Source organism: Lithobates pipiens, unplaced genomic scaffold (assembly GCF_037356315.1).
Source record: "Lithobates pipiens isolate NorthernLeopardFrog02 unplaced genomic scaffold, aLitPip1_a1.2 Scaffold_13, whole genome shotgun sequence".
NCBI lineage: Eukaryota > Metazoa > Chordata > Amphibia > Anura > Ranidae > Lithobates > Lithobates pipiens.
The window spans coordinates 458723261-458746162 of record NW_027507718.1 but is presented as its reverse complement, the minus strand read 5'-3'; the positions used below and the strand labels follow the sequence as shown (position 1 = coordinate 458746162).

Genomic DNA, 22902 nt, shown 5'->3' with positions numbered 1-22902 from the left:
CCTAAAGTTCGAAGATTCTGGATTAGAGTGTATAACTTTGTTTACACACTCACTGGCTTGAACCTGACTAAATCAGCTAAATAAGCCCTCTTGGGTGGCAGGGTGGTGGAGCCCTCTAATTCCCAAATGAGTCTCCTTACCTTTATATTTATATCTGCTAAAATCACCATAGCAAGAAACTGGAGATCCGCCGCCCTGCCGATTGCACAGCTCAAACATAAAATGTCATGGTTGATGATAAATGAGCGGTTGTCAGCACTGTCACAGGACAAGTTGTTCCATAAAATATGGGACCCGTGGATTGCTTACCTGACTAATGACCCCAGGACACATATTGCGTAACTGTATTTTAGCGGTATGGGCCTTGCACAACGGGGCCACAGCTCCTCTAACCCCCCCCCCCACCCTTCCCCATCCCTCTCCCTTCTATGCTCCTTCTTATTATTTTCCCTTCCCCTTCTTGTTTGCATCACTACTCATCTCTTATTGGGTTAAATCGCAGCATGATCAGTTACAATGTTGGATATTACTTCTTGGCAGGTTAAAACCTGCTCGGAGGAGGGTGGTCGGCTATCGCCCGGGGGGGAGCCTAGGGCCACCCTTGGAGGGAGGGGGGGTGGGGTCTTCCTGGCGGGCGGAGGAATTCAAAGTGTAGATTATTGATGTTTTACTCCATGTTGGAGTTATGAATCAAAGTTGAACACAGACTGGTAGTCATCACTAACCCCGCAGGATAACTGTAATAGGCGCTGGATAGAACTGTAGAACTTGATATGTTCCTGAAAGAGTGTCTTAGGAAATGACCAGCGGACAACTGATTTGTGCACTGAACTTGTTGTACTAATGTACCGAAAAGATGAGAACTTTGTTTGTTTTGTATTGTAAACCCACAATAAAAACTATTGAAACATAAAAAGTGTTTTTCCAGTGCTAAAACTTTCATCCAATTTCTAAATGGCTGCATTTATAAATTTCAAAAGCCAGTATAAAGGAATAGTAGTGGTAGATAAAAGCACTTGTGGGTTTAACTAATCTTTTTTTTGTATAGGTTTTTCTTGTCAAGGGGTCAAGGGGTGTGTCCTATGCCTACATACCTTTGCTAATGGTGTCCCTCATTCCTATCTTAAAAAGTTGAGCGGTATGGGCACCTGCCATCAGACCTGGGGCCAGCAGCATATCCAGCATCCAGGGTGGATATTTTTAAACACCCCCATGCATCAAAATTATACTCAGTAATAAGCATGAAATTAAATATCATACATGCTGGAGGTGGGAGTAGAACTAGGTGATGGAGAAGCAGATTTAAGTATGGTTGCAACTTTATTCAGAGGTACTGAACTTAGCATATCAATTCATCTGACATGCCAGAGCTCAGATACGCTCTCTCCTGCAAAGTTGCCAATATTTGAAAATAGGAGGTTGAAGGCATCAAGAATGAGGTGGCAAGCACTGCTCAGCATCACTTGGAGGCATGGCCCTTAATGTATGTGGATGTCATTTTACAGTGTATCATTTGTGGTGTGGGAGTGAAATAAGCCCAGCTTTGTGCCATTAGCATTAAGAGTAACTCTCACCATTTGTATTAGTGGCATTAAATGGCTGCAATTATTCTATCTTCATTGATGGTCATTTATTGGAGGTCAGTGGGTGTCAGCTTACATATTACATTACACATTACACCAACTTCAACCACATCCATATTTAGTAACACATCCCATTCTTTATAAAAGATGCCAAAGGTTGTTTCAGATCATTTAGCATCCTAGCAGTGCTTTTGAACTCCCCTGCTGCACATTGCTGCAACTCTTCTCCATTAAGTACAGGGGGTCCCCGGGTTACAAACAAGATAGGGACTGTAGGTTTGTTCTTAAGTTGAATCTGTTTGTAAGTCGGAACAGGTTTTTAAGTGTAGCTCCAGACAAAAAATCTATTTTTAAGCTTTTTGGATAACATAGGGAAGGGTTATCACCCCTGTAACATTTGTTTAGCTGTATGTGCCCTGTACAGAAGACTTCACCTCACTTTCTGTCCCAATGATAATTGTATTTTGAAAATTTTGGGGAAACAAGGATTGGTGATAAAGCATCAGTGGAGACACCTTTTTCCCATATTAACTCTTACAGGAGATAATTTCCCTTCCTAGAGGTAGATTTCCTCTCACTTCCTGTTATCTCCCTCCGTTTGTAAGTAGGAGTCGTTTGTAAGTCGGATGTTTGTAAGTAGGGGACCCCCTGTACCTGGATATATCTCTTCTCTCTTTTCTTCTAGAATATTTTGAACCCTATTAAAAAAATCTATGCCATTCATACTTATGGAGTTATCATGTTATGTAATGGCATTTTACTTTATTGATGGAATTGCACAAGCCCTTGAAATCTTGTGGCAAAGTCGATAGCTAAATGTACAAGTGGTACAGTCAATGGATCTTCATGTGCACCAAGAATACACAATGGGGGTAATAAATAATTTCAGCCTCTTCTTAATCAATTTTGAAAAGATCAACACCATAAAAAATTGTGAAAATAAACAGAATACAAAAAACAAAACGTAAATTGCTTGAAAGCTTTGTACATCCAAGCAGGCCGTGTGATTACAGTAGAATGATCATTTTTATAAAATAAAACTAAATTCAGGTTAATGCAGTATGCACCATAGATGGTATCACTGATTCATATTTTTAGCATGCACTTGTCTACTTTGGTATGTATATGTGTTTCAAAAAATAGATTAACATACATAACACTGAGAAATTCAGTCTCTTGAATTTTTTAATCCCCTCTCCCTCTTATTAATTGACTACATTTAAAGGTCGAGAAACAGCAGAATGGTATACTCTGCCCTTTCAATATGTCAACACTACATAAAATATGGCATTGTTTCAATAAGTCGATGTGATGATTACTTACACAATCATTCCATTGTGAAATATTTCATTGTATCAACATACATCATTTTCTTACCTACCAATATTAAAAAGCTCTGCCCCCATTCTACCCACAATCATGCAAACCACATGGATTTTGGTAAACCCATTGCACTAGGTGGCTAAAGATAAACATCAGTCTCAATTCACCTAGATGCGAATCCCATTGAAGTTTATAAAGATGCATGTTTGTTAGTTGATTCTGCCCATTTTTATGGCTAATAGGCAAGCTACTGTCCAAACTGGGAAGCTGGCTACTGCCATGTGGGACATGTACCAATGCAAAATTAAATAAGTAAATACCATACAGCAGGGAGGGTGTCTTTTCATGTTGTTTCAAGGGCAACCTTGAAAATACATGATTCCTTTAAATAATATGTTATGGGGATGCCATAAGCTGTATGTGGTGTTATAAAAAAAAAATACGATTTTCACATACAGTTGCAGTAATAACATACACCTGCAGCAAATATTTGGCTTAGATTTTTTTTTAGCTTGGCTTACATACAGCAGCTGCATCTGAATCTAAATCATTTCAATTTGGGAAAAAAAGGCTTTTTCAGGTAGTTTGGCAGACATATGTTATTGCATCACACATTAATAGACCTGATTAGACCATTAGATAGAAATTAACCAGTAGTTCTCTGTGGCTGTTCCAGTTTTTTTCTGACGAAAAATGTCCCTACTGTAATAACAATTACTTTTATTATTCTCATATTGTGTAAAGTTCAACCCTGGGGGGAAAGCATTTAGTCTGTCCCCAAAATGCAAAAAAAATGTAGACACAATATTACTGAGATAAAACACAATTTTATTACATAAAAAACATAAAATGCAAAAGGTTAAAACAGAGGTAATCATGCTGTAAACAGAAAAGCACCTCCAGAAAATATCACTTCCCCAAGGATACCCCACATTTACATCATACAACTATAACTAACAATATGAATTCATTATTTTTTGCTGGGTGGGGGGGTTGTCCAGACGGGGAAAGATAACCCCGTTTTATCAGGAGGAACAGAATGAGAATGTGGTGCCCCCTTTCTTTTTGCCATATGATATGTCACCTCCTGAAAACCTCTTTTAACACTTCCAAAGCCCACCGCGCCACATCTGTGTGCATTACTCACAGTAGCACTGTGCTCCTATTCACTTCAATGGGTTGCGTTTGTCAAATGTGACATGTTTTATAAATTTTACCGTGCTGATGATTTGCGGCTTGGCATTTGGGGGTTGGTAAAATGCAGGTCAACCACCTGTTATGACCGCCGGTTGGCTGCACTTGTAAACAAGACCTTCGCAGAATTTTTTTCTGTACATGATCTTAGTCAATTAATATGTTGTGAAAACGAAATTCAATATTAAATACAGACAAGCAGAATGTAAGTGGAACACTTACCCATGTAAGGCTTTGTCCCTGCCATGGATGAAGCTTTCTCTGATCCTTTTAAAATTGTTGCAATATTAAAATCTGTAATGTGCACATGACCTGGAATGATAGAGAACACACATGTTTAGAAACCAGGAAAGTGAAAATAGAAGCAATGCCTTTTGTTAGCTTACTGAATTCATTCTGTAGTACAAACTTTTGAGATCACTTAATTCTCTTTACAAGGAATGATGTCATCACTATTCTGAGCAGTGCTAATCCTGTATTATTATGATAGAACATCAGGTACAAATGTAGAAAGACAAATTCAACACATCTTTTTCTCTTTCCATTGCTTTGTATTATCATAGAGCTCACAGGGCTGGTACACAAACTCTTAAACCGCCTATAGATGGGTCAAAATTTGGTCGATTCAAGGGGGACTGTCCCCCTAATCCATGTGTGGCACTGCAGTTGAACAGAAGTTGATCTACTGATCGCTCTGTTGGAAAAAGCCACTTGATCAGAAGCTACAGCCAATGGCTGCAGCTGCTGATCTGTGTATTCTGACAGCGGTGTCCTCTCCCTGCTGTCAGAATACAATGGTGCAGCAGGGAAGATTCCCCCATCCAGCTCGAATGTGTGGATGGTGGAATCAGTTCTGTTTTTTTCCTTGTTGATAGGTAGATGTGAACTGCATTGACTGCATCCACACACACATCTACAGTACACTGCAACACATGTAAAGGAATGTGCACTGCAGAGCATGGACACATATGCTGTGTGTTGGTTTGCACTTATAGAACTGGGCAAGCAGTTTTTTGTGCATTGAGCTGCGTTGGCAGATCATTCATTTTGGCTAACTTACACCAAGTTCTTTAACACAAGAAAGTGCAAACATGCATTGTATTACAATGTGAAGGAGCCCTTAAAGTAGAAGTTCAGCTTAAAACGAACTAACTCTAAATCTACTCGCAACAACATTCTATGGCTAACATATCTTGCCCATATACCAGGAACTAACACACACATGGACAGGTGTGTCCAGCATTCCAGGACACAGAACATTGCCTGGGATACACAAAGACCTCTCTCCAAAGTGGCTCCCCATCCTCCACCTACCCATTAAACATTGCATGAATTTGCAAATTAAGAAAAACAGATGCGGGTCATTCATTACATCTCTAGCCACAAAATTTACAAATGTCTCCATTGGGAAGATTTGCCAGTGGGGGAAAAAATGTAAGGGTTCTCCCCAAAAGAAGATGTGAGGGAACAATTCAGAGGAATTTCCCTGACTTTGGGAGATTTCCTCTATCTTCCTGTTGCTTTTCTGAGATAAAAAGTACAGGGAGATTTCCCCAATAGCAATAGTACAAAGACAGAAAACTGAACCTGACAAGGGTTTGAACCCTTACCTACTCTATAAAAAAGGCTATATGTACACTTTAAAGTGATTGTAAAGGCAGAATGTTTTTTTTTTATCTTAATGCATCTATTCATTAAGATAAAAATCCTTCTGTGTGCAGCAGCCCCCCTAATAATTACCTGAGACCATCTTGATCCAGTGATGTTGCACGAGAGACTCGGCTCTCCTTCCTGATTGGCTGAGACATCAAACAGCAATCAAAGTCGGTGAGCCAATGATAAAATAGAGGGGGCGGGGCTGGGCCACGGCTTCATGTCTGAATGGACAAACAGAGCAACGGCTTGGCTCCGGTGCCCACATAGCAAGCTGCTTGCTGTGGGGGCACTCGGCAGTAGGGAGGGGCCAGAAGCACCGAAGAGGGACCCGAGAAGAGGAGGATCTGGGTTTCTCTGTGAAAAACCACAGCAGAGAGCAGGTAAGTATAGCATGTTTGTTATTCTTAAATGAAAAAAACAAAAACAAGACTTTTAGTATCACTTTAAATAAGGAACATTAAAGTGTTTGTTACCTAAACATTTCATATTCCTGATATGTGCCTTCTGTACCATGTACTTGTATGAAGATGTATCCTGCTCTCTTTGTATTGCTTCCTTTATGTGAAATCCCTGGTGTTCCTGCCAGTCCCTCTGCTTTCCTGTTAAAAACTGACCACGCTAGGCAGGAGAGCACACCATGGTCAGTTCTCTCGCTATGCTGGGACCTCGTGTGCTTCTCCAATGTTCAGACTTGTCCTGACACACCATCGCTGCACAGCCATTCGCTTGGAGGCTCAGTGTGCTGCTGCTTCTCCTCCCCCAGTTCTTTTGCAGCTGAGAACAGAGGGAAGGTATTTGTAATCTTTTTTTTTTATATCTATACAAAAATGTTTTGACTTTTATTTATATTTTAAGCTGAATGGTTTGTTTTGCAAGGTAAACTAGATAGCAACATGTTGCAAACTGTGATAATGTGAGCAAATATATTTTGTCTCTGCCTATTGGTAAACAGCTAAGAAAATTATGGAGTTATGTCCCTCAACCTCAACCAGTTGATAACTGGTTAAACAAAAAAAACACTAATGACATTTAAGCATGGTGATGACCCACTGACTATTTGACTCTCCGTTTTTCTCTGGAGATTGAACCGTAATGTGGTTTATGTCTCTCTCTAGGTAAACCTTTATACATTCTGCTGGGCTTCACACCTCATTAGCGAGAACAGTAAATCAAGAAGATTCTACACATGACTGAGCAGCCAGAAATAGGGTCAGTGTGTGGAGACAGACTTTAGAAATAGTGAAATATTAAAATCCGCATCTCCAACAACAGAGCCAGAAAACCTTTGGAAATAATGCCTCAGGTCAGAGAGACTGCCCTCTTGTACATTAATGAGCCATTAGTATTTCTTTCAGATACTTAATGCTGGGAAATATAGCGGTGCCGGCCAACAGGAGCACTGGCTCTGAATTACAGATTACAAAAATGTGCAGTCATTCATAATAAAATCCCTGACACAATGGATAGTAAAGAACTGATAATAGGGCTATCATTGGGCACTGGAACAGAGTTCAGGGTGAAAGCACTGCACCGGCAGATTTCATCACCAGGAATTAAAGCAGTTCTCACTAATATAATATAATATAATATAATATAATATAATATCATATCAGTATGAGGTATGGGGGGGGGGGGGGACTATAGACTCCTGTAATCCAAAAACACAATGTAACCTTGAAATTATTTCCAGGTCCTAGGGAACCCCTGCTAAAAAATGTATCTATCGTTAATGTTATATTAGTGTGATATATATAGAAAGTACAGGAAAAAACAAAATAGCAAAGAATTTGCTGGAACTAGATGATTTGACATAAGGGTGTGGAATACCATTATACGCTAGATAACACAATTATTATTAATACTAGTCATTAAAATGAATATTAATACTACTAATAATAATGGTCATAAAAGAAACAAAACATGAAAAATCTTAGTGTACCTTTATACTAGTGGTCAGTGGAAACATGCCCCCTTACATATGAGGTCCCTTGAAAAGCGCCCCCTTACATTGGTAGTCAATGTAGAAGTGCCCTCTTATTTTCCTAGTCATTGGAGGCATGTCCCCTTACTTTACTGGTCATTGTAGAGGTGCCCCCTTACTTTACTGGTCATTGTAGAAATGCCCTCTTACTTTACTGGTCATTGTAGAAGTGCCCCCTTACTTTACTGGTCATTGTAGAAGTGCCCTCTTACTATGTTATGCATGGTAGAGCATGGGGCTGGTCTGGCGCTACCTACGTCAATGCATTTTGCAAACACGTGACTGCGCGCTTCTTAAAACATAGGTTATCACAATCATTTTAAAGAAATAAGTGTCCAATCAGCATCTACTATGTCAAGATACAATTTGAAGGCCATCTTGTGGAGACAGAACATATTGCATTGGTTAAAAATACAAGAGAGAAAAGGTAAGATAGAAAATAGAGTAGTACAAGGGTTTTACATAATAAACATAATTTTTCCATCGATTACAATCATCATAATGAGGCTTTGCGTGGAAAAGGTTTACATTTTTAATTTACGGTATTGCTTGCTTGTTTAGATAGATGAATTTAATTAAAGTTAAATTTTCAATTATTAGGTTAGTAGATAGATGAGGCCAATAGACTTCAGATTTACCTGCAGTTAGTGGCCGTGTTATGGCTCAAGGAAAACCTTGAGACTTATTTCATTGTTCAACCTGTTAGGTTGTAAAGTGTTAAGCCTAAAAATATAGGATATTTCCTTTCTTAGCAGAACAGTGTTAAACAGTGTCAAAGTCACCTCTGCGGGCTGACAGGTTGAGGGCAAAAAATCCCTTAAACCTCAGACCTGAGGGTTTACCATCATGGCACAATAAGAAATGTTGTGCCACTGGTGTCTCCTCATTCAGTCTTATGCTTTTGAGGTGTTCACTGATCCTGATTCAGAGTTGACGTTTTGTCTTGCCAACATATAATTAAAAAAAAAAATTTACGCAGCACTTGAGAATATAGAGTACCTGTGTAGTGGCACAGTTGATAAAATATTGAATCTCAAATTCATGTTTTCTTTCAGAGTCAGTGAACACCCCTGAGCGCTCGGCATAACACATTCCGCAGTGGCCACAGGGATACATTCCCTTAAGTCTGGGCATATCAGTAAGCCAGTTCCTGTTCTGCATTCTGACAAATTCAGATTGGCGCAGTGGATCATCTAAATTTCTAGCCCGCTTTGCTACCATATGTGGCCTAGAGCCCACAATATGCTCCATGCTACTCGGTCTGGTCAGAACATACTAGTGATCCTGTAAAATGGAATCTGGATCCATCGGGCACCATATTGCATTATTAGTCTAACAGGTCCCTCTGTTTCACTAGTGGCTGGTCAGCAGGAGGCCCATCCTTGTTTTACGTCCTGCAATTTTCCTGGCCCGCCTCAGGATGCGGTGGGAGTAGCCTCTCTCCCTGAATCGCCCATATAGCATATCAGACTTGAGTTGGTAGTCTTCCTCGTGGAGCAGTTCCTGCATATTCCCAGGTACTGACCCACTGGGATGCCTTTAATAAGCATTCTGGGGTGTTATCTGCTGTCTTTTTTCTATAATTTTTGGTTAGCACTCTACCATTTTCCAGTCCAATGGAGAGATCAAGAAATGAGATCTCATGGAGTCTGCCACAAAGGTAAGATGTATGTTCCTGGGAGTTAAGGCCCAATTCATCCATGAATGCCATCAATTCAGTGGTGGAACCATCCCATACCATCAAGATGTCATCAATGTACCTTAGCCAGGTGCGAGCATGACCCAGGTACATCGACAACCTGTAGACTACCTCCTCCTCCCACCATAGAAGTGCCACATCATTTTTGGTAATTATTTTCAAGAAATTGGAAATAATTATGTTTTAAAGCCAGGTCCAGAAGTTCAATGATAAAGTCATTTTGTGTACCCATAGTGGGGTATTTTTTCTCTAAAAAGTGAAACACTGCAGACATACCCCACTCATGTGGTATAGATGTATATAACACCACTACATCAATTCCCACCAGGAGAACCCCCCAGTGAAGGCCAAGTCCTCAATTTTATTGAGCACATCCCCGGTGTCACGTACATATGAGGGTAAGGTATTCACAAGGTCCTTTATAAGGGAATCAATATATTTTCCAACCCTCTCGAGTGGGCCCCTAATTGCAGAGACAACTGGCCACCCCGGGGGTCCTCCTGGTTTTTATGGATCTTGGCACTGATGTAGAACGTAGGGGTATTAAAGTCATCAACCTTTAGAGAGTTAGTTGAACTCTTTCTTGGTAATTATGTCTGCCTCAAGTACCCAAGATAGCTTATCATTTATATGGGACACTAGTGATTGAAAAGGGTTTGAGTCTAATTTACTGTAGGTAGAGCTATCGGATAGCAGGCGGCGTACCTGTCAGAAACCATGAAATCAAACTGAGACAGAAGTAAAATTAAAAGTTAAATCACACTTGTTTAATAATAAAAGTTAATAGAACAAGCGTAGTCAAAATATAGCCAGAGTTCAGAAACCAGAATGGATAGTAAGACAAGCCAAATATCAGGGAGCCGGAGATGAGCGTAGTAAAACAGTAAGCAGGATATAGAACTAGAAGGGATGTCAGCCAAGCAAGTCTTTTAACAGGAATTCAGGAGAGTGTCTCTGTGATGTTGACTAAGGTGAAGGCAGAGATCCTCTGGGCTGGACAGCTTAAGTAGGTAGGGCTGATGAGCAGGATATCAACAGCTGAGGAACTGTGGAGAGATAGGATCTGGCAATTAGCTGACAGCTGAGTGGCAAGCTCAGAGAAGGAAGGGCTGAGCCCAGCCCTGACAGTACCCCCCCCCCCAGTACCCCCCCTCAACGACCCCTCCCCCTCAGAGGACCACCAGGCTTGAGGGGAAAACGTCTATGGAAATCACGGAGGAGGGGAGGCGCATGTACATCCGAGGATGAGACCCAAGAGCGTTCCTCCGGACTGCACCCTTTCCAATGCACCAGGTACCGTATGAACCCACGGAACCTATAGGAGTCAACAATGGACTGTGTTTCATACTCCTCATGGTTCTAAACCTGTACAGGGCGAGGACGTGGCACCGAGGTGGTAAAGATGTTTTAATAAGGAGACATGAAATACATTTGAAATACGCATATTAGAAGGAAGGTCTAATGCGTAAGCCACTTGAGTAGCCCATGTCAGCCCTTGTACACACGGTTGGAAATTCCGACAGAAAAAGTCCGACCAGACCGTGTTGTCGGATAATCCGACCGTGTGTGGGCTCCATCTGACTTTTTCCGTCGGAATGTCCGACCAACAAAATTTTCCGACAACATGATCTGATCGGACCTTGTCCGATCGTTTGTACAGAATTCCGATCAGACAAAGTGCCACACATGCTCAGATCAAAGATCGAGAGCAAAGTTATTGGCTACTCGGCTGAACGTGGTCCTGTCGAAATGAACGAACGTCATCACGTTCCGAACGATCAGATTTTCAGACAACTTTGTCCGACTGTGTGAATGCAACACCAGTTTTGTACAAAATCCGTCTGAAAAAATCTGACGGATTTTGTTGTTGGAATGTCCGACCGTGTGTACAAGGGCTCAGAGAAAGATCTCCCAAGCAAAAATGGAAGCCAGTTCCTTAGAAGTGGGCAACTTATTTAGTGGAATACAATGACACATCTTTGAGAACCGGTCAACTACCATAAGGATTAACTGTGTTGCCCTGGGAGTTGGGTAACTCAATGAAATCCATAGACAGGTGTGTCCAGGGCCTCTCTTCATTGGATATGGGTTGTAGGAGGCCCACCAGATGGTTTTGTGGAGTCTTACTCTGAGCACACACGGAACCGGCAGATATGAAGTCGGCTACATCAGCACGTAGACCAGGCCACCAGAATTGTTGGGAAATGGCCCAAAAGAGTTGATTCTTCCCAGGGAGAATGGTAAGTCTGGAACACGGCAGTACGGAGACTCTCTGGGACAAAGCAGCTGTCACAAGGTTTCTCAGAAGGAGCATGGACCTGGGCGGCAAGAATTTTGTCACCCAAAGGAGAAGTGAGACTGGTGTGAACCGTAGCCGGAATACGATCAGGAAGAATCACAGGAACCGGAATTGACTCCAACTTGGAAGTGGAGGAAGATTGTTGTGACAAGGCATCAGCCGTTACAGTCTTAGTACCGGGTAAGAATGAGACAATGTAATTGAAACTTGACAAGAAAAGAGCCCATTGTGCCCTTCTGGGATAGAGGCGTTTAGCCTCAGACAAGAATATGAGATTCTTATGGTCAGTAAGAATGAGAACCGGCAAAGTTGTACCTTCGAGGAGATGTTTCCATTATTTCAGGGCTAAAATGATCGCCAAAAACTCTCTGTCACCAATCTCGTAATTGCACTCCACAGGTGACAATTTCTTGGAAAAGGAGACAGAAGGGCACCAACACCAGTTTCAGAAGCATCAACCTCAAGGATAAAAAGTAACGTAGGATCAGGATGTGCCAACACAGGAGCAGAAACAAAGACTCACAAAGGCCTTAACAGACTCCGGAGACTAACTCTGTGGGTTACCGTCCTTTCTGGCCATATCAGTCAGGGGCTTGATAAGAGATGAGAAGTTAAGAAAAAACTGATAATAGTTGGCAAAGCCCAGGAAACACTGCAGAGGATGAAAACCTACGGGTCGGGACCACTGTAGGACTGCTGAAAGTAACTCTGGGTCCATCGAAAAACCAGCAGTGGAAATTACATAACCCAGGAATTTAACCTGTTCATGATGGAACTCGCACTTCTCCAATTTACAATAGAGATTGTTCTCTCTTCGTTTCTGAAGCAGACAGACATCTGTGTGGTGGCTCTCCAGAGACTTGGAAAATATGAGGATATAATTGAGATAAACCACCACACATAACTGCAACAAATCTCAGAGGACATCGTTAATGAATTCCTGGAAAACTGCCGGGGCATTACAAAGGCCAAAAGGCACTACAAGGTATTCATAATGGCCTGTTCTGGTATTAAACATAGTTTTCCACTCGTTGCCCTCCTTAATCCTCATGAGATTGTATGCCCCTCTTAGTCAAGTTTTGTGAAAACTGCTGCTCCCTTGAGGCGGTCAAATAACTCCGTAATCAACAGGATCGGATAGGCATTCTTATTCCTGAAATAATTGAGACCCCTATAATCAATACAAGATCTCAGTTTACCACTCTTCTACTTCACGGAAAAGAAACCAGCACCAGCAGGGGATGAGGATTTGCGGATGAAAGACCAACAAAAGGGTAAAACCGGCCATGAGGGGGTATGGCACCAGGTTGAAGATTAATTGCGTAATCATATAGCTGGTGTGGAGGCAAACTATTGGCTTGACCTTTGTCAAAGACATCACTAAAATCGAGGTACACCTCGAGTCGGGAGTAGATTGAAGAAGTGCAGAGTACCCTGGCTACCAACTGCAACCATGTCTTACTGCATTGTGACGACCAGGAGAGAACTCCAGTATGGAGCCAATCAAAAGAAGGGTTGTTCCTCTGTAACCAGGCATAACCAATAACCAGTGGAAACCTAGGTGAGGAAATAACTTGGAATTGGAAATGGTATTAACTCATGGTGAAGAGCCCCTACGGCCATGGATAACGGAACCGTCTCATGAGTCACATGGGCAGGCTGTAGAGGTCTCCTGTCAAGAGCCTCAATGGCAAATGGAGTATCATGCAACTGCAGTGGAATCGAGTACTTAGATAGAAAGGCAGCATCAATGAATAGGCCTACAGCCCCAGAGTCGATTAGAGCCTGTATCTCGATGGACGACTCAGCCCAAGAAAGGGTGACCGAAACCAGGGGCTTATCCTTCTAGATAACTGGGGGTGAAACAACACCACTTAATGTCTGACCATGACAGGACCTCAAGGTTCGGGCATTCCCTGGACGGTGTCGGACAAGACTTCAACAAATGACCTCAACAAATGACCTGCCTGGCCAGAATAAAGGCACAATCTCTCCCTCCTCCTAAAGGTTCTCTCATCCGCAGAGAGATGCGTGAAGCCCGAGTGCATGGGTTCATCTTCACTGACCGACACGGTATCAGGAGGCATGGGAGGTGAGAGAGGCACGTGTAGGCCTGCAAAGATAGAAGGCAAACGTACAGGAGACTTCCACAAGCGCTCCTTAAAAGAGAGTCTCTCTCTGAGTCTGGAGTCAATGAGAATGGCAAACATGATCAGCTTCTCCAGGTCAGTGGGTATATCTTGGGCTGCTATCTAATCCTTGATGGAATCCGAGAGACCATGAGAAAAAGTAGCCATGAGGTCCTCATTGTTCCAAGCAACCTCTGCTGCCAAAGTACAGAATTCAATGGTGTAGTTGGCAAAAATTCTCGTACTCTGTTTGATGGCAATTGGCAGCAGAAGCATAGCATGCGGGAACATCAAATACCCTTATAAAAGAGGCCACAAACTATGGGTAACTCAAGACAATAGGTTTTTGTGTCTCCCATAGAGGGTTTGCCCAGGCCAAAGCTCTCTCAGAAAGCACAAAACCTTCTTTGCTTCTGTCCGTGAGAAATGCATGGGGCAGCATCTCAATGTATAGCTCAACCTGGTTGAGAAACCCTCTGCATTGGACTGGATTGCCCCCAAATTGCTGGGGAAGTGGAGCGAAACCAGACATACCTCTCACAGAGGTAATACTCGAGGCGGGTGCCTGCACAGAGACTCGACAGGGACAGCCTGCAACAGAGGTTGTACCAGAGCAGCCACAGTGGGTGATTCCAGGTGAGCCGTGCGACTCAGGAGCATTTGTAATGCCATGGCAAACTGATCCATGCGGTGATCTTGCTTATCCAATCTGGAAAAAATATTACCAACAAGTGGACTGACTGTATCTTCTGAATTCAAGGCATTCGCCTACTGTCAGAAACCATGAAATCAGACCGAGACAGAAGTACGGTTAAATCACACTTATTTAATAATAAAAGTAAATAGAACAAACATAGTCAAAATATAGCCAAAGTTCAGGAACCGGGATGGATAGTCAGACAAGCCAAATGTCAGGGAGCTGGAGATGAGCGTAGTAAAACAGCAAGCAGGATCTGGAACCAGAAGGGATGTCAGCCAAGCAAGTCTTTTAACAGGAATGCAGGAGAGCATCTCTGTGATTTTGACTAAGGTGAAGGCAGAGATCCTCTGGGCTGGATGGCTTAAGTAGGCAGGGCTGACAAGCAGGATATCATCAACAGCTGAGTAACTGTGGAGAGATAGGAGCTGGCAATTATCTGACAGCTGAGCGGCTAGCTCAGAGAAGGAAAGGCTGAGCCCAGCCCTGACAGTACCTCCCTCTCATATCTGTCAGCTGATAGGAGTACCACATTGACTCCTTTATCACTTGGTTTAATAACAACCCACTCAGCATTTTAAAGTTCTGTTACGGCTTGACGTTCCTGTGGTGTGAGATTATCACTACTTATCACTGCCCAGTTGACCTTTTTGAGGTCTTCCTGGACAAGCTAGAGGAAAACACCCAGCCACTTATTTTTATGAAATTGGGGCATAGACGTCAATTTTTTTTTAATATTGGGATTCCTTCTTGAGGGCAGTGTATCTATGGGTTCATCGTCTTCCCATGATAGTCCTCCCTCATCTAATAAGGACACCAATTGATCAAGAGTCTCTTTGTGGGCCAGATCATCCTCTTGAATGGGAAGGTCTGTAGCAGATTTACCTGAGTATAGCAGTTTGTAGGGGAATGGTTGCTTACATAGGGATATTCAGCGGGAATCCTTCTGGATCCTGGTGGTCGTCCTGTTTGTTTTAATCGGATCCCTGCCTTCCCTGTGTTTCCATTTTCCTCTTCCTTTTCCTCCTTCTGTTGTATCTACTCTGCCTCATTTTAGTATGCCCCTGGATTGAGGAGGATCCTCTAGCTCCTGTAGGTCCTTCTCTAAGTGACGGAGTGGTGTGACTCATCCTCACTTCCAGAGGATTGTGTACCGCCACTCGTGCCCAATTGTGAGCGGGCAATACCGTTAATTAAAAATGTTAACCTTTTCCTCAAGCAGCCTCATTATGATGACTGTACTCAGTGGAAAATTATGTTTATTATGTAATACTCTTGTACTACTCTATTTTCTATCTTACCTTTTCTCTCTTGTCTTTTTAACAAATGCAATGTGTTCTGCCACCACAAGATGACCTTCAAATTGTATCTTGATGTGGTAGATGCTGATTGGACACTTGTTCCTAATGATCGTTATTGTTAAAATGATCATGATGTTGTACGTCCTCAAGAAGCGCGCGGTCACGTGTGCGAAAAGCATTGACGTAGGTAGCGCCAGACCATCCCCATGCTCTACCATGCATCCCAGCTAATGTGCGTGGTTTCCCCGTACCTCCTTCCTACCTTGGTCCGCTTGGATAAGCCTGCCCTATATTGACTTATGAGCCACCGTAGTCAACCCCACGGACAGCTGATCGGAAACCTCCGTGCATAGCCGAGATATATTGAATTGCGATCGCACCGCACCGAGTGGACACTCCCCAAGCCTTATCAATGCGGCAATATCTATATCCACTTCAGTGACACTCTTGGGAAAGTACGGATTGGATAGTATCATGGCAGTTCCAGCCATTACTACAGAGTGGTAAGAGCCTTCAGGCTGTGTTAAAAATTTATCGTCTCTCTCCCTAACCAATCCCCCTCATATATGAAGTGAATATTGAGTGTACCTACACAAACTGTGCATTGTCGTCTATGTCAACGAGGTTAAATGATAATTGAAGTCTGACATTGCATGAATAACTGTGCCTAAACAATTCCATAACTCTATCCCAATCGGCTTATACTTAAATCTGGGACGCCTGTCTATGGATGTCAGTACTAGACGCTACTACTACTGTGCTCAGTGACATCATTATTAACCATTTCACCAGGAATTCCATCAACCCATGGACACCAGTATCAATGGACATTCAGCAATTAAAAAACTGTACATTTTTATGTAGATTCTGTTTATCACATGAGCATGAAATCCCTGAGTTTAATTCAATACTAATAGCAGCACTATTTATTTCCATTGTGACTTTGTATGCATGTGTGTGTATGCGTGGGGCCCTTAACTCTGGCGCCTTGTAGTGACAACGTTGTCAACCTTGTATGTGTGTTTTTTATTATAGTGTATGTTGGCGAATAATTCCACATCAATGTTACTGTTTTACATTTAGTGGTCTTTTAACCTACTATTGATACATTAATAAAGCTAATTACATTTCTATATATGGTATACCATGGCTGATCCTCCTGGTTGCTTTCTTGGGGCATTTCTTTCCAAATGATTTGGACCAGTGCACGAAGCAAGGTCCATAAAGACATGAATGAGCAAGTCTGGGGTGGAGGAACTCAACTGGTCTGACTTCAACACAATAGAACACCTTTGGGATGAATTAGAACGGAGACTGCGAGCCAGGCCTTCTCGTTCAACATCAATGCCTGACTCCTCAAATGGAAGAATGGTGAAACATTCCTATAGACAGACTCCTAAACCTTGTGGACAGCCTTCCCAGAAGAGTTGAAGCTGTTAAAGCTGTAAAGGGTGGGCCAACTTAATATTGAACACTATAGACTAAGACTGGGATGACATTAAAAAATTAATGTCTCCCGATCCCCTCCCCTGTAACTTACCTTTCTTTCTTCTCTCATTCTTTTCTGGTAGCGATATGTCGGCCTATATTGTTTAGATTTTGGCTATACCAACAAACTGAGCCTCGGGGATATATAGACCCTGGTTATATTCTCTTTCTTGTGCTGTTGGAATATGCACTGTATTTTATATCCTGTCAAGATGAGTGACTTGGAGGCTGCGACCTCCATTTTTATGCTACCGCTGTATGTTAAACGGGCCCTTGCCCCATTGTTAAAAACTAATAAAATATATATTTGAAAAAAAAAATTAAAAAAAATTAATGTGTGTGAATAGGCTGCAATCCCAATTCTTTTGACAATATAGTGTATATATATATATATATATATATATATATATATATATATATATATATATATAAATTTTTTTTTTCTGTGCTGCTATAAGATCCCATATAAATATTAAAATAGAAGAGGGTTGGGACTTTAAATGAAGCACCCTAGAGTGCCTCCATCCCGGTAATGGATAAAAGGAAAAAAGGGAATTGGGACTTTGAATGAAGCAATTAAATAGTGGAGGTAAGTTACAATATAATGTATTTTATTTATAAATACTCTCAAAGCATTAAATCATAGTTCATATCGTATATATATATATACACACATATAGTGTGCACAAAAACTGAACATAGTAAACAAAATACACACATACAACACATGATCAGAGTAATAAATGTACAGATTGATACAAAAGGGCATGTATATGCCAATAGTACCATGCCCAATGCTGGTATGTACACCTACATGGTATATGTACATCTGTCAAAAAATATATATAAAAACATCATCAAGTCTAGTGGTAATGAATAAATATCAGTTCGTATGAGATGTAACTGCAGCATCAAGTAAAGCTCTACGCGTTTCATGGGTGTTCCCAATCGTCAGGAGCAGATGCGGCGGACATTCCTATGGAATATATATAAAAAGGGATATAAAGAACTGAATTCTAAGTAAAAAAATACTCAAAATAATTATACAAATATAAATGGTTGACCAGCAACACTCACCAAACCTGTCCACAACCGCAGCTAGGAGTGGCCAGCCAAAGGTCAGGCAAGAATACAAATTCCATAGGAATGTCCGCCGCATCTGCTCCTGACGATTGGGAACACCCATGAAACGCGTAGAGCTTTACTTGATGCTGCAGTTACATCTCATACGAACTGATATTTATTCATTACCACTAGACTTGATGATGTTTTTATATATTTTTTGACAGATGTACATATACCATGTAGGTGTACATACCAGCATTGGGCATGGTACTATTGGCATATACATGCCCTTTTGTATCAATCTGTACATTTATTACTCTGATCATGTGTTGTATGTGTGTATTTTGTTTACTATGTTCAGTTTTTGTGCACACTATATGTGTGTATATATATATATACGATATGAACTATGATTTAATGCTTTGAGAGTATTTATAAATAAAATACATTATATTGTAACTTACCTCCACTATTTAATTGCTTCATTCAAAGTCCCAATTCCCTTTTTTCCTTTTACCCATATAAATATTATAATTAATAGCTGCACCGGTTTTCTTCAATTTAAACTTCAATCCTGCACAGAACACAAGACTGGTGTTTATTTCAGGATAGAAAGTGATGTTATTGTGACAGAATGTAACCTTAAGGATTTTTTCCAGTCGTATCCTATTGTTGCAGTTTTATTTCTGGCTGAACATGCACTTGAAGTAAATGTCAAGGTAAGTCAGAGAGCCTGTCCTCACACATATGTATAATTAATGAGGTTCTGCTACTCGGCTCTCCTGTACATAGGTGAGAAGAGAGAAAATGTGTAAAGCGGGTGCCAGGCTGAAGCTGGAAATCTCAGCGGGGGAGGCTCTGGCTATGTAAATATCCCAGGTCTATTTGTGAACTGTGAACTGACTGTACACATTTGCTCCAATGACTGTGGCTTTTGCTGGCACCAAGGTCAAAGGTTTTCAACTAATCAGCATGGAAGTAGAAGTCTACATTGGTGAGCTTATTTAAAGGGAAACTCAGGGCAAGAAAATGTCTTGTTACTCATGGGAACCTGTCAGAATCCTTTTAAAATTTTTAAACCATGCTTCAGGAGTGACAGCAAGAATCCTTACTTGCTGTTCTAATGTGTACTGATACTTTCCCTGCAAGTGAAAGCAAGCTTCAGATCAATGTTACGGTTGTGTGCAATAGCTAAGTGGTGTCTGGAAGCCCCAGAAGCAGGATAAATATTGTTTTCTCATGCTTTACAAAGTAATAGACATGGACCGGTACAGATTAGGGATGAGTTTTGAGCTCCCAAGTTGTTCAAAGTTTGGGAAAATGGTGAATTAATGGGTCTATTTGCTATTATAAAATAACAATAATGCACTTTCTGACCTTTGAACGGTGCTCAGATGTTTAGAAGAGCCTATATTGGGAGAGAAAGTTTCTCCTATATAGTAAATTGCTACACAGTGCTATGTATGTGTTGTGCTACATTACAGTACATTGCACTGTGGTGAGCTACGTAGTATGCACCCCCCTGTATTCACTGTGCAACACTGCGCTACATTACAGTGAATTTCAGTGTGGTGTGCTATGTAGTGTGTACCCCCTTGTATTCATTGTGCTGCATTGTGCTACATTACTGTGAATCAAATTGTGGTGGAATACATATTGTGTTCCACCCTTTGTGTTCACAGTGCACAGACCCAATAGTCCCTTTTAGGGCAACTTTTTTAATGTTTTGGGGATTTTCTTTGATTTTTTTTTTATGTTTTCTTGGTCCTTTTATTACTTTAAGGTAAGTTAAAATAACAAACAAACATAAAAATGTATGGTTGTGGGTTGAAAGCGTTTGTTAACCCCCCCAAAAAAATAAAAAAACAGATCCTGTTCCCTTAAAGCTTGTTATACAGCACAGTGCTTGTGCTGTGTCATTTGGCCTCCTGTATCACCTATAATACCTGGCTGATCCTGCCTGGCTATACCTTCCCCCCTGTACGCTGACTCCGTTATATCAGGTCTGGGGAAGACTTCGTAGGACATTTTAATTTTTTTAATAAAGGACTTGTCCCAAGCCATGTCATGTCATTTTTACCATTTTCACACTTTTTTTGTGAAATGGTAGGGGTATATTTGTACCCCGTTACCATTTCACACGGGGGGGGGAGGCCAGGATCTGGGGGTCCCGTTGTTAAAGGGGGCTTTCAGATTCCGATAAGCCCCCCGCCTGCAGACCACCACAATCACAGAGCAAGGGTTGTGGGGATGAGGCCCTTGTCCCTGTCAACATGGGCACACGGTTGTTTGGGGGGCTACCCCTAAGCACCTTCCCCATGTTGAGGGCATGTGGCCTGGTATGGTTCAGGAGGGAGGCACTCTCTTGTCCCCGCTCGTTTCCTGCAGTATGCAGTTTGCGTGCTCGGATAAGAGTCTGGTATGGATTTTTGGGGGGACCCCCACACCATTTTTTAAAAAAAATTGTCACGGTGTTTCCCTTAAAACCCATACCAGACCTGAAGGATCTGGTATCGATTTTGAGGGGGACCCCCATGCCATTTTTATTTTTAGTTTTGGTTCAGGGTTCCCCTTAATATTCTTATGAATGTACATGGTGTATCGGAAGAACAGGGCCTGTAAAGCACACATGGAGAGCATTGTGAGGATGGAAGACTGTCACGGAGGGTTAACCCAGCTGAGGAGTTGGAGGGGAGTGTGTTGTTGGTATGGGTAACCATGGACTGGTTACCCATGATGGTGTGATAGCAGCCAGCGGAGAACAGCATTCACCAAATTGGCTTTTATTGCAAGGAGAGGTGGCAGGCCATACCTTGCTGTCAGAGACTGTAGTGGAGGTAAGTGATAGAGAGGCACAAGAGCAGGAAAGCAGGATTGCATCCAGGGGCAGCTTGTAGATGAGTGAAGCGAGCAGCCATCCTATTCTATCAGATGAAACTACCCCATGGCGTACTCCACATAAAATAAAAGAAGTCTAGACGGCTTCTTTAATGCGTGATCTGTACATTTGGTATATATCAATGTAGGCTGTTAAACTAAATATAAAGCCAATCTTTCTTCTTGCATCCAAAACATAATAAACACACAAGTCTAAAAAGAACTGTAGCTGTTTTCCAGCCTCATAAACAATGTATTTCATTTTAGGAAAACCGGAAAAGGACCTTCTAACCCAGCATGACTGTATAAAAACAGTGCAGAGAGCAGACGAGGGACCTGTTAAGAAATGCACTATTATAATACAGTCAGAGCACTTCAGAAAATACCTTTTAGCTGCATCATGTATGAATTTTGGTGGAAAAGAGATCATACTAGTGGGATTTAAAAGAAATCTAAAAATATTTTTTTATTCTCACCCATTCTGCTCAGCTGTGTTATTACTTAAGAGGGCACTAAAAGTAAAGTTAATATTTAGGGGCTACTAAAAATAATGTTAACATTACTCAACAACTACCAGGCACTAACAGCCTCATATTTAAGGAAAACGGGTATGAAAATAAACTCAAAACAGCAAAACAGAAGATGGACTTCTTATTAAATTGCTCATAGACCTGGTGTGTGCGCTTGTGACTACTGTAGACACATTTGACTGTAAGCTCCTCTAAGCAGTGACTGATGTACATGGCAATGTGATTTATGTGTAGGTGGCCATAGACATTAGTGGGGCATCAGACAAGCAGACATTAGATTTTAATATTCTTCATCAGCTGGAAAAACAGTGTAAGTGCAAAGGGGAGCACTGTAGAACCCTAATGCATGGGTTACATTTTAGACAGGACAAATATATTTCAGAAAATTATTTCTACTTACCATGTTCATCCAGCAAGATATTATCTGGTTTAATATCTCTGTAAAAAAAAAAAGGACATAAATATTGAGTGTACTATAAAAATCAGTTTTCTAGTCATTATATAATGTCTATTATTCAATCCGAACAGTGCAAAGTATATAGACTGGGTGCATTTAATCATAAACACTGTGCATAATTAAAGGAAACATGGTGGTCTTGGAGAAATGTGGCAGATGCCATTGCTTATCTTCTGAAAATGCTAGTTGTTTGACAGTCAGGCAGATTGTCCTAAATGCAGTAGTAAACCGTGTTTACTATGCATTGATATGTGAATGAACAGGAATACACTCAGCACGGAGCACTTCCTATTCATTCACTGTCCAGTGCAGCTGAGGCTGCAGAGAAATGCATGCATGTTTAAACTTTGGCGTGCACACCCCAATGCAATAGGCTGCACACACCTATGTGAGTTGCACTGAAGATGGAGTGTACGGTATGGGTACTCCAGCATCATTCCTGTTGCTTCATAAATGCCATCTATGGTACCTATTCCAACTGGCCCAAAGTGCAGCATGGCCCTGTCTGCATGGCTTCAATACATTACTATTCAATCACCTTGAACAAGCATTCACCAAGTGAACTAAAGATGAACTTGCTATACACGTTTGTGTCCCAGGGCAGCGACCCAGAAAGCGTTATG

At 41.5% G+C, this 22902-nt stretch overlaps 1 protein-coding gene across 1 annotated transcript in view; it reads right to left on the bottom strand.

The window, feature by feature from the left end:
- STK32B (serine/threonine kinase 32B) overlaps nt 1-22902 on the bottom strand; it is a 339672-nt gene that overhangs the window by 116212 nt on the left and 200558 nt on the right. Inside the window, exons 5-6 of the mRNA XM_077477798.1 lie at nt 22223-22260; nt 4323-4412 (exon numbers count right to left, since the gene is read on the bottom strand). Coding sequence (XP_077333924.1) covers nt 4323-4412; nt 22223-22260 — 128 coding nt within the window. The remainder of the gene's footprint in view (nt 1-4322; nt 4413-22222; nt 22261-22902) is intronic.